Raw genomic sequence first — 12829 nt, forward strand, 5'->3', positions numbered from 1 at the left:
CATGCTGAACTACCTCCCCTTCATCGTCTGCCTTCCTCTGAAGGAAGTAGTTCCACCTCGTATCCTCAAGTGTCAGTATCAGGCCATGGCTCTGGCTGCTGCAGCCAGCTGTAGTTATCTGCAGCCGCTGCTCTACCTGCACAGACTGGGCAGGCTGCCGTTCATGAAATCACGACTCACCTGAGACACAGTCCAGGAAACACAGATGGTCCTATGAAGGTCACAGAATCAAAATTACAACATCAAAATGTTTGCATTCTTGACCTGCACTCATCGACCATGTTAAAACATCCAACTTGTTGAGTATATCAGTTTTATGCAATCAAAAGATTAAAAAATGGTTTGTGGACTAAACATATTCTAAATCTGTGGGATAGAGATATTCAAAATGTGTTACTTATGGTTAATAGACAAGAGTTGGAGCCAATCCCAGAGAGGCAGAGTACAACCTATACCAACCGCTTAGAATGTTCGACATCCTGAGGTCACACTCACATTGTCAATTTAGAGTCTCCAATTAGGACTTAATTAATTAAAGGACCACTTAATTGCAATTGGAAAAGCTGCCGGGTTTTTGCATTGTAATTGTGGGTTAAATGTTTAAATCATTTAATTGATCTTGTTTTTATTCTTCTCTAATCTGTCATCTTTTTGTATTTGTTCTTAAGTACTGTGTGATCTTCAAATTGCTTTGGACTGTTTCCTAGTTTGCTTTTTTGCCTTCAATACTTTTCATTCTTAACTTGCAGTGCGCCTTGTAACTATGTTTCGAAAGGTGCAATATAAATAAAATTTATTGTTAACATAAAAGTAAAATCTTTTTTCTGATTGAACATAAGTCCGGTTACATTTCAACAAGCATTTTAAACTCAATGGTTAATAAAATGTATTTCCAATTATTTATACTGGAGGAAAAAACCCAATTAAGTAAGAACACCAAATAATAAATAATTGTATAATTTAACAAAATAAATATGTGTAGTTGAATAAAACCTTTCATCTCATCTTCTACAAATAGACAGTAAGGATCTTTGTCCATTTATGACTTGCGCGTTTTCTAAATGTACAGTGTGTTTGGTTTCCAGCACATTATGCAAAGACTCGATTTGACATGTTAATGGACAGTGACATGAAAAACATGTCACATAACATCTGTGCATGTCTGTGCTTGTGTGGTGATGACAATTTTCCATACAGTAAAGCATTAGCATGACACCACTGTTATGTCATATTGCTTCAAACAAAGCACCGAACAACAATGATTACTTTATAGTTTTAGAATAGTTTAATGACTATAAACCAGTCATTAAACAAATAGAATAATTTGTGTGCATCTTATTCAGGCTTCAATGCTTTAATTGAAACATCACAATATCTTACTGCTTAATAAAATAAACAGCAAAAGATTATATTTAACAAACAATGATATCATGATAACTAAAATCCAATTAACTATCTGACAATATAGCAATATAGTGTGTGTGTGTGTGGTAACTTTGACGTGTTCAGCATTAACTGAGTAGATAGAGACATTATTGTAGATAGAGACATTATTATTAAATAAAGACATTTGTATAGCCTACATAAATTGTGCAAGTGTAACATAAGTAATTGAAAAATAAAAGTTAAACTGAGAAAAATGGTGTCATGGCGAATACTTTCGTTTTGAAGTAAAAATGTATATGATGAAATCAAGAAAATGATGATGATTATGATTATTATTGTTAAATCATACTTCTTCAACAACAGAATCAGGCTGCACAATGGCAGCTGCATCACATGTAACTCTGTGTTTTTATTTTCATAATAACTTGAAGTTTTAGATCGATGCCTAAACTTCGCAGCGCGTTGTCGTTCTTGAACGCAGCCCTCAGCGTCCGTATCTCCCGAAATGCATTGTGGGCCGCGGTGTCGGTGGAAAGCTTCTCGAAGGAACTGCAAAGATGATGGTGAGTGAGTTAGCTTCCATGCTCCAGGCTAAAACTTCACCATCCGCGTCCATCGTGCGCCTGGTTTCCCATCATCCGCTCCAGAACCACTCTCTGTTCATCCGATTGCCCGTTAGCAGCGTCGGGGCGCGGTTATTTTTTTGTGAAAACTGTTTATTTTCGTATTTAACAGCTAGCATGACTGCGTTAGCATCTCAGGATTACCCGGTGTCAATGGGCGTAGACGCGATGCTAGCCGCGATGCTAGCTAACATGTCAGCAGCTAGTGCGTTTTAAAGAAAGTGCGCTGAGTCGGTTTATGTGCGAATAGGCACTCCAATGACCTATTAATATACTTTTTAATACCACAAGCTTGTAGCTCCTGCTATTGGCGCAGCATTAGCTAGTGAGTGAGTTAGCTGTGATGTTAACAGACAATTGTTTGAATGGCTGCATTGGAAAACTGTGTTTTACTGTTAAATATGAATAATTATACAACTTGAACGTGTTGCTGTGGTGGTTGTAGCTTCTCTGTTTTGACTGGAGCAGCAGCATCTCATGGCCGAATGTGGGATGATGATGCTGAGAGGCAGACAAAGGCCTTGTCAACACTAAAGCTGTCTTTGTCATCAGTCATGTTAAAGTAGCCATGTGTGATATAAGTCTTTTGAAAAGAAGCTGCCTCAGTGAATAGTGATGAAAACTGTAAACTCAGGGATTGACAGTGGGAAACAAAAGCACCACACCCATGCAGCTCTGGTTCCATCCTCACCTTGTGTATCTTTACCTTCTGATGCCTAAATGTGTGTAGTGATGTGTAATCTAACTCTGCTTTGTGGGACACTAACATCTGTTATAATATGGCAATATTTATGGAAAGTATTTTACTTTAATGAAGCGTGTTTCAATGCTTTTAAGATCTACACTTACTAATTTAGTTTTTAGTAATTTGCTAAGCGTTGCATTGGATAATTTAACTAGTAACATTACATTTATTTTCATTAAAACATCATTATTGTGAACATTAATATGAAATTACTCTATTGATCATTATTAATTCTGTTATGTGCTGATGTGTCCCTTCCTTGTTGAGCCTATGCCTTATATTTTCATTTCTGGTGTTTTTCCATCCCAAGTTGGGTCTTAAATTCAATTTTAAATGGTATCAAAAAGTGTACTGTTAGGAAACTACATAGCTCCGCCATTCTGATGATAAAGCAAAACAATGGCTCTGAAATCGTTTGTTCATAGTATTAGTTACATAGTTATTTTTGATGATATTCAAAAACCGTCGGTTCAGCTTCCTCGATCTCCTCAGTTTCTTTCTGTGACATTTAACTGTAAATGATTTGTCCCCCTGCAGCCCACACCTGTTATCCTGCTGAAGGAGGGGACAGACTCCTCTCAGGGCATTCCTCAGCTCATCAGTAACATCAATGCCTGCCAGGTCAGGAAACAAGCTCTGCTCTCAATGATTGTGTGGATATCCATTTCCTATCTGTAGCATGGGTTAAACTTTGTTTTCATTTTGATTTCAGGTTATTTCTGAGGCTGTCAGGACCACCCTGGGGCCCAGAGGGATGGACAAACTGATGGTTGATGGCAGAGGTGGGGAAAGAAGATTGAATAATGAATGGATTACAGGAGTCATTGGGTTACAGTTCCCTTATAATTCATGTTTGATGGCTTTGTTTTCCAGGAAAGGCCACAATCTCTAACGATGGTGCCACCATCCTGAAACTGCTGGATGTGGTTCACCCTGCTGCTAAGACCCTGGTAGACATTGCTCGCTCCCAGGACGCTGAGGTGAGACATGTGCATATGTGTTTAAGGTTGTGTGTACAAGTAGAAAGTTTTATGAATAAAATTTCCAACTGACACATCTTCGTTTCCTTTGTCTACCACCCTCAGGTAGGAGACGGCACCACCTCCGTCACTCTCCTGGCTGCTGAGTTCCTGAAGCAGTTGAAGCCGTACGTGGAGGAGGGCCTCCATCCTCAGACCATTATCAGAGCGTTCCGCACCGCCACCAACCTCGCTGTTAACAAGATCAAGGAGATCGCTGTCCCTGTGAAGAAAGACGATAAGCAGTGAGTGCTTCATTTTTATTCACATGGCTGCCATGTATTACTTGAAATTTGATCATATCTTATGAGGAATACAATGTTTACATTGTATCCTTAAGTGGTCATTCTCCTTGTTTCCTCTCAGAGAGCAGAGGCAGTTGTTGGTGAAGTGTGCCGCCACAGCCATGAACTCCAAGCTCATTGCTGGTCAGAAGGAATTCTTCTCCAAGATGGTGGTGGATGCCGTCATGTCTCTGGATGTGCTGCTGTCTCTCAAGATGATTGGCATCAAGAAGGTCCAGGGAGGAGGCCTCGCGGTTGGTGTCTTAAATTCAGCTATGTCATGATGAGATTTGAAATAATGCTTACATAAAAAAGCTGTAAATCAGAATGCAGTTTCCTCTTCCTCCCTCTGTCTGGGACTGTCTAACTTTACTCTCTGTACCCGTGTACAGGATTCCCATTTGGTGGATGGGGTTGCGTTCAAGAAGACCTTCTCCTATGCTGGGTTTGAGATGCAGCCCAAAAGCTACGAGAATCCCAAGATCGCTTTGCTCAATGTGGAGCTGGAGCTGAAGGCAGAGAAGGAGAACGCCGAAGTCCGTGTGAAATGTGTGGAGGTATGAAGTTGACGACACCACATAAGTATGTCAAACAACTACCCAAAAGGCTGTATTATTCTATAATTTCTCCCGTCTCCTATTTGTGCAGGACTACCAGGCCATTGTGGATGCAGAGTGGAACATCCTGTACGACAAACTGGAGAAGATCCATCTGTCAGGAGCCAAGGTGGTTTTGTCAAAGTTGCCGATCGGTGATGTGGCCACTCAGTACTTTGCTGACAGAGACCTGTTCTGTGCTGGCAGAGTGCAGGAGGAAGATCTGAAGAGGACCATGATGGTAGGACTTCCACAGTTGCATATAGATATAATTCTGATGTGATAAGTAGTTTGAATAATTCCTGACTGTGTGTAATGTGACCTCCAGGCATGCGGCGGCTCCATTCAGACCTCAGTTAGCAGTATGACGGATGACGTCCTGGGACAGTGTGACATCTTTGAGGAGGTCCAGGTGGGAGGAGAGAGGTAAGAGGGACCAGTGCAGTTTTGTCTTTTTTTTTTACAGAGCAACTTCAAATGACGACTCTCCCACAGCTCACACCTACCCCGTCTGTGTCCACAGGTATAACATCTTCAAAGGATGCCCGAAGGCAAGGACGTGCACCATCATCCTGAGGGGCGGAGCGGAACAGTTCACAGAGGAGACAGAGAGATCTCTGCACGATGCCATCATGATCGTACGCAGAGCCATCAAGGTCAGTTGATGTGTGGAGACAATGTGAGCGGGTTTTCCAGCAAGTGCAAGAAGGCTCAATATGAGAACAGTGTTAGTTATATACAGCACTGTGTTACTGCTGATCCCACCTGTATGACTTGTTATTTATACAGTCTGAAAAATCATGTGCACCATGTGATTGTACAAAGTGACCTTATTTCTTCCTACCCTTGTTTTATATTTTATGGGAACATGTTAAAGTGCAAGTTGTTATTGGCTGTAGCGAATAAAAAGTGGTTAATGTCCATTTAATAATTAGCATCTTGAGCTGAGTTGAGCTTCACTGAACTTTGAATGAACAGGTGAACAGCTATTTGTGCAGCCTCAGGGTTCAGCAGTTGGTCTTTATTTGCATCGGCTCAATTACTGCAGGTCACTTTTACAGTTTCAGAAAGAAAGCTGCAACCACTGGCCGAGCAAACAGCCCATTCCAAACATGCATGTTTAGAACAGGCACCGCTCTACCCTTTTTGGTACATTTGACAAAAATTGGTTCATACCTGTGGGTTTAAGTCAGTGTAGCAGTATATTCGACTCTGCTTTTAGTGGCGATCTTTACTGATCCAGAAACTTAATCCACTTAAATTTGTTGACCACTCTGCACACTGATGGCAATAAACTGACTGTATTCAACCCGTTTCCAGAACGACTCCGTTGTTGCGGGTGGAGGAGCCATAGAGATGGAGTTGTCAAAGTACCTGCGGGATTATTCCAGGACCATCCCTGGAAAACAGCAGCTGTTGATCGGCGCGTACGCCAAGGCCCTGGAGATCATCCCCAGGCAGCTGTGTGACAACGCCGGCTTTGATGCCACCAACATCCTGAACAAACTGCGTGCCAAACACGCACAGGTAGGATGGAAAAACACGCTCACCTACTCTTGCACGACACTGAGGAAAAGCACTTGTCATAAGCATTTAAAAAGTGTGCTTTCAGATGATTGTATTCATTGCTTCATCTTTCTTTTCTCGTGTTAGGGTGGTATGTGGTACGGTGTGGACATCAACAACGAGGACATAGCAGACAACTTTGTGGCCTGTGTCTGGGAGCCGTCCATCGTGCGGATCAACGCTCTGACAGCAGCGTCTGAGGCCGCCTGCCTCATCCTGTCGGTTGATGAGACGATCAAGAACCCCCGCAGCTCTATGGAGGGACCTCCAGGCGGCGGCAGGGGCAGAGGCCGTGGTAGACCCCACGCTCACTAAGAGGCAGCAGGAAGAAAACCCCATTTGAAACTGGCATTAAAATCTAAATGCAGGGAGACGGTCGAGGTACATTTAAACTAAGATTGTGTTAAATGTGTCTCAATGGGTTTGACCTGAATTTTGATTTTAATTCTAGATAAAATGAGGTTCTGTAACCAGTCGTACACGTTTGCGAATGGCAGGTTTAGTGAAACAAACCAAAGGGGGGAGAGAGAGAAGTTCATCCTTCAATTTCATGACAGATTCTTTGGCTGTGTCCAAGATGGCCAACGTCTCTTGTGTCTTTGTTTTTCCATCTGTAGATCTTTTTTTTTTTAGCCAAGCTTTGACTAGCTGTTAGACACTTAACGCATTGTCTGGTTCCACCTGTGGCCATGTTACTGGGAAATTATTGTGAAATACAAGAATAAGATCGATCCCCCTCGTTGGTTTTTGAAACAAACACTCCTGTCCCTTCAAGGTCGGCGCTTCCTCTCTGACCTGAAGGAGCCATTCTGTCACTTCTAATCTGGTTTGTTTTTTTCTGTTACGTGACAAACTGTGTAACATGAAAAATTGAGCACTGATGTCGAGCAGTTCTGAACCATTCATTGTATGCGCTGTGGGAAACTATTTATTGGACCATTCTTATCAATAAATTCACAGCTGAAATCAAACTGTTGTCTGTAAAAGTGATTGGTCATTGTCTATCTATTTAACAACAATGTCTCCTCTGTTCTCTCACTGGCTCTGTGCGTCTGTGCTTGTGCAATATCACAGCCTCATGATCTGTTTTCTCTTTGGTATCTCAATCCAAATCATAATGTTTACTACTCTTTCAGCACAGAGCAAAGTTTTGGTGGGCAGGCATGTGGAGAAGGGAGATGCAAACTAGTTAGTACTACAGGATTTAAAATTCACCATTTTGTGCTAATTAATGGTGCTCAGAAGGCGCTACAGCAGAAACATCTTTAAATGCGAAGTGGGGCGCATAAAAAAATCATTGCATTTTTTTGGAGTTCGTGGTTCATAAGTTTTGTTTTACTTTATTTATAACCATGGATACAGTTTATTAAAGCATACACAATATAGAGGTCATTTTCTGACTTGGATTTGACAGGCTGATGTCTTCAGGTCTGAAAAATACAAACCGACCAAACCATCCATATAGTTCTTCCACCTACAGCTGCATTAACCAATAACTGCACTGGAACTGAATTTACTAAGTGCAATAAGAATGGTGATCTTTACTCCCCATGCTAATTCAGATTATTGTATAATTGGTGTATAAAGAGGCAATTTATAAACATGATCAGGATGTGCACATAGTACAATGCATTCACAAAAATTTCAACTTTTTTGTAGCCATACGCAAAAATAATTTGTATTAAAAAAAGTGATGAACTGAATTATCACATTGACACAAGTGTTCAGTCTCTGACACTTGAAATGTAGCTGATTCCTCCGGTGCTACATTCAGCTGGTTGGACATAATTTGGAAAGACACACCTCACAGCTGTAAAAGCACATCAGAGTTGGGGATCAGCCACGGGGACCATCGGGTCCTTTGCTATCTCTGTTTCTCATAATTAAAAATAAACTTTATTTTATAGCACCTTTTTAAAACAAAATTACAAAGTGCTCTACAAGGAAGAAAGAACACCAGGCAGACAATAAGAAAAGAGGATAAAACAAAGAGTAGAGAAAAAAGAACAATAACATTGTTTCATATATAACAAAATAAAGGGATTTAAAAGAAGCTACAGAATCAGGCCGTCAAACTTGGATAGGGTGTGAATTCCATAATGGAGGAGCTCTGATTGCGAAAGCTCAAGAATGATCTCATAGATGATGCAGATAAATGCGAGGCCCCTGTGCTTGGTTTCATGTGTCGTGGCAAAGGGACAGAGATACTCATGTCAATGTGATATTCCAGTTTTTCCTTTATAATTATTATTCAATATTATTCACTTTAACACGGTGTGGTATTGAATGTGGATTGATGACATTTTCCTTTTTAAACTTTACTTTTGCACAAGGCTGCAACAACAAAAAATGTGTGTCAGTGTTGTGTTTGCAGCTTGATCGATCACCCTTCAGTGACCAAAGAAGAATAAAAAAACACAGCTCTAATCTGCTCGTTCTGAGGTTTTGAAACATTAATAATGTCTTTAAAGAACCGATGGAAAGTTACCAGGAGCGATCAGATCAACCCAAGTACAGTATGTTCAGCCTCACACATACAGGGTAACATCTGTCAGACATGCATATGAAATTGCGAATGAAATATTTATTTTTAATACCCTGTTAGCGACACTTCCTTCCTTCTACATGACTTGTGACAATTTCTGTTTTCCAAGATTTTCAACTTGTAATTCAATATTTTCACCACTAGGTGGTGCACAATCACAATTGCGCCAAAGAGACAAAGCTAAAGCTTAGGTAGTAGCATCAAAATCTCATATATTTTAGTATAGAAATAGGATTTAAATGAGGTATTATTAAGTGTATGAGAGAAAAGGCAGTTTACGTTAACGTTGATTTAATACGTTTATGAGTGAGTGTCACTCCAGGTAGTTTCTTCATTCGGTCGAGTTTCTCCAGGTAACTGATTAATAAACGTCCACAGAGGCTGAAGTTCTCACGCAGGTTGGATAATCTTACAGTACCTCACCTGTTCGTCTCACTCCACTGAAGCCAGAGGGCAGACATTTTGGGTTTTAGAGAGCACGTCACTGTTGAGTTCAATTTTCATTCTTTTTAAGTTCATGATGTTTTTTCTGCTCTAGTGGTTAAATGAAAAGCCTAAATGTCATGAGTTTCTAGTGCGAATCCAAAGGTCCTCACCCTCCCACAATATCCGGGGCCCACTCCCAAAGTACCGCTTTTTCTAAAATTATCATCCTTGAAATCAGCTACTTCCTTGTCTCCACTTCCTGCTCCTCCTCAGTTAGACAGGAAGTCTATGGAAGCCCGCACGGAGCGGTTCGACATGACGTCAGCGGCTGTCACTTTGATCTCTGTGTCCCCAAACTGCATGGTCGCTCTGATCTCCCTCCTCTCCTGGCCTCCTCCCCCTGCTCCCCCCACTGCGCCCGGCGGCGGCAACGGCTCCGGTAGGTCTAAAGTTATCGTGCCACATTTCCTGACGCCGGGGTCTGAGATGTACGTGATGTCGTCTGTAGCACTGCAGTAGATGTTGATGATGATCTTTCGTTGGCCCAGGCGAGCGGGCGTGTAGCTGCGTCGCACGACCTCGCCCAGAGCCACCGACTGGTCAAGGCAGACGAAGCGGTCGAAGATGTCGGTGCACCACTCGCGGCCGTCTTTGATGAGTAGTTTGTCTCGAGGGTGGCGCCCCTCCACAAACCGGTTCAACACACCGACGCCGTAGGTCAAGGGGCATCGACGCACTCGGACCTGTGATAGAGAGGTCATTAGAATGTGTGTTACAGAGCTACTTCCACATTAACAGGTTTTCCAGAGCTCTCACCACAGTGGGATCCAGCCCAAAGAGCACGGCGCCCTTCAGTATGGTCAGGCCAACGTCATGGGGGATGATGATGCGGCACGTCCGCCCAAACGCCTTCTGGATTGCTTTCTGCAGCATAGGCGACTCTGCAAAACCTCCAACGAGGAAGAGGAAACGCACGCCGTGTACCTCCGGCTTCACCATCAGCTCCTCTGTCAGGGGGACAGGGCAGGAGGAATATCTTCAAAATAGGATCGTTTCATTGGATGTTGATTGTGTAAGTGAATGAGAAGCACAGAGTCGTGGTGCAGAAACTGTACAATAATTTTGGATGTTTCTTGGGGGAACATGGATTTCTGCTTTTTTTGGATGAGCTACACTTTAAGCTTAAAGCTGCACTAGTCAAACTTTTTATTAACAATCGATCAAATCACTGCATGGAGGGAATCTCTCATAGCGATGGGGTTGAATCCACATAAGATAACCTTATCCCCCTTAACCCTAACGCGATTGTCCGACTGTGCAGTTCTCCACAGAGTATTCTTTTTTCTTTGAGTTAACTGTTTTGGTTTATGGCCCACAGCTGTAACTTGGTACATTCTAAATGGCGACTCATTGTTATGTCACCCATTGGTTTGTGAGCTGCCAAGTCTCAAGTTTGGCATTTGGTAGACCATTTTTTGATACTGTAGAAACCAGTGAAGTCGCCCTCTGCTGGTCAGAGAAGACCCTTCTTCATTAGCTTCCCTTTGCCGACCTATGGTCTTTGTCCATTTTTATAAACAAATCTATGGTTCATTCTCTCTCATTAACTTCACTTTCAGCAGCAGCAGGCCGATATCTTCATCATCATAAGTGCAGCTTCAAGTAGGATAAAGTGGTCACACATCCATTTCTGCTGGCATCTTCTTTAATTGTTTGTCCGTGTGTTTCTCACCAATGTGTTTGACAATGTTGACAATAGTGGGCTGGAAGAGCTCATTCATGGCCTCCTGTGTCAGTCGCAGCATCCCCTGGGACGACCACTTCACTATGTTCATACTGACACACACACACACAGAAGAGAAAGACAAATGCACAAAATCAATCCAGTGTTTGAACTGTTGGCAAATTCCACTTACCTGGACTCAGAACACACTCTATCTCAAACACAGACACACACACAAACACACCACACTCACTTGCTCCTCCTCAGCGCGGCCTCCACACTCTGCCCTCTGTGCCTCTTGTAGTAATCTATGAAAGAAAAGGGCAGCGAGATGTTGAGGGCGTTGGCCCTGCCTGGCGCCGCCGTCCGCTTCCTCGCCTCGAATGCAATGGTGAGGTCCACCCAGGCGGCCGGACGCTTGGCCTTGAAGCTCTGGATGAAGTCCTCCCCAAAGATCTGGCACAGCATGGCCTCGAAGGCCAGGTCCACGCCGACGGCCCCGTACGGACCGCCTGGGAGAGAGAGGAGAACATTGGAAACTGCTGGAAGTGTGGTGGTTTTTGTGTTTTAGTAGAATGCAAATAAAGGTTACCTGAGGCCTTGTAGAGCTCTTTGAGTGTGCCCTGTGGCTGCTCGATCTGATGGACGGTCAGGTCGACTGTTCCTCCTCCGCAGTCTGCAACAACGTACCTGTCACCTACACACAGAAAACACAAACACACAGATTTATTTCAGAAAATCTGTTCATCTTGATTTGGATCATCAGTTTGAATCCACAGTAGGATAATGTTGCTTCATGTTTGTGGAATGCTTCCAGTGTGTGCGTTTTCCCCCTGGAATTCTCCAACCAGTGGAAACCCAAACATAAACAACCTTCAGGCATGTGTGATTGCTGTGCTCCCTCTGTGAGTGTGTGTTTGATGTGATACAATCAGCAGTGAGGGCGGGATGCTTTACCCTGGTACGGCCGACCACGCCCTGAACACGTGAGGGCTTAAATTCTTCGTATGCGAGTGAGCGAGAAAAAGCAAGAATGCAAAAATGAAAAAAAATCAGGGATGGATGAGAGAAGAAAATAGAAGAGAGAAGGAGGAATAAAACAGGATTTGGATTCCTTCGGTTTATTTACAGAGGAGAGGCAGAGAGCCCCATGGGTTTGGTTCTTCCTGTGTGTGCGTGTGTGTGTGTGTGTGTGTGTGTGTGTGTGTGTGTGTGTGTGTGTGTGTGTGTGTGTGTGTGTGTGTGTGTGTGTGTGTGTGTGTGTGTGTGTGTGTGTGTGTGTGTGTGTGTGTGTGTGGACAGGAAAGGGAGCAGAAAAGGTCAGCAGGGACACATCGTTGCTTAGATTTTTGCCTTGGTTAAAGTAAAAGAAAAAGTTGTGTGTGAATCCAGTAAATTAGACAGCTGTATTTGGTCGTGTATAGAAACTGAATTATTATATGATAGTATAGTTTTTTTCCTGTAGATTTTTAGATACGTTCTCAGAATCATGACTTCATTCTCATGATGTCTGGACCCCCTTTTTTCCATTACGACTCTATTCCCTCCTATAGGGAGCCTCAACAGCTTTTTTCCATTAGCTTTAAAGGACCTTTAAAACTAATTTTGCCATTCATTGTTTTTAAATTGAATTATTATGTCAAATAAATAATTATAATAGTTTAATTGCAAAGTTTTATTATGAATGCTATTTTATCACCATGGAAAAAGAAAATTAGAAAAAGGACACAATTTGGATAATCATAGCAAGATTTTTTTTTTTTTAATATGCCACTTCAAACCAGTCTAAACAAATAGTGCACATGTGGTCAACAAGGACTAACAGTAACCACCCTGAACTCAATAAGAACACAATGACTGGAGTAGAGAGAGGAGGTGATGCACAGGAGGATGAGGGTCAGTAGAAATGTGAGAGA

General features: G+C 42.4%; 2 protein-coding genes across 2 annotated transcripts in view; one reads left to right on the forward strand and one right to left on the reverse strand.

Annotated features, from left to right (window-relative positions):
- Positions 1-1854: 1854 nt before the first annotated feature.
- cct7 (chaperonin containing TCP1, subunit 7 (eta)) lies at positions 1855-7190 on the forward strand. The gene is made up of 12 exons (XM_035148733.2): positions 1855-1949; positions 3292-3375; positions 3467-3536; positions 3628-3734; positions 3840-4018; positions 4140-4311; positions 4450-4614; positions 4706-4894; positions 4982-5079; positions 5177-5309; positions 5974-6180; positions 6307-7190. The coding sequence occupies exons 1-12, from the start codon at positions 1944-1946 to the stop codon at positions 6532-6534; spliced, it is 1638 nt and encodes a 545-aa protein (XP_035004624.1). The 5' UTR covers positions 1855-1943; the 3' UTR covers positions 6535-7190.
- hspa12b (heat shock protein 12B) overlaps positions 6852-12829 on the reverse strand; it is a 16083-nt gene continuing 10105 nt past the window's right edge. The window contains exons 10-14 of the mRNA XM_035148731.2: positions 11506-11610; positions 11167-11425; positions 10923-11026; positions 10007-10197; positions 6852-9933 (exon numbers count right to left, since the gene is read on the reverse strand). Coding sequence (XP_035004622.1) covers positions 9460-9933; positions 10007-10197; positions 10923-11026; positions 11167-11425; positions 11506-11610 — 1133 coding nt within the window. The 3' untranslated portion in view covers positions 6852-9459. The remainder of the gene's footprint in view (positions 9934-10006; positions 10198-10922; positions 11027-11166; positions 11426-11505; positions 11611-12829) is intronic.

Source organism: Hippoglossus stenolepis, chromosome 23 (assembly GCF_022539355.2).
Source record: "Hippoglossus stenolepis isolate QCI-W04-F060 chromosome 23, HSTE1.2, whole genome shotgun sequence".
Classification (NCBI taxonomy): domain Eukaryota; kingdom Metazoa; phylum Chordata; class Actinopteri; order Pleuronectiformes; family Pleuronectidae; genus Hippoglossus; species Hippoglossus stenolepis.

What these genes read in the sequence shown, in the direction of transcription:
- cct7 (XM_035148733.2), top strand. An exon ending in ACTGATGGTTGATGGCAGAG is followed by an intron (nt 3,537 to 3,627) that starts GTGGGGAAAGAA and finishes TTTGTTTTCCAG; the next exon opens with GAAAGGCCACAATCTCTAAC. An exon ending in TCGTACGCAGAGCCATCAAG is followed by an intron (nt 5,310 to 5,973) that starts GTCAGTTGATGT and finishes ACCCGTTTCCAG; the next exon opens with AACGACTCCGTTGTTGCGGG.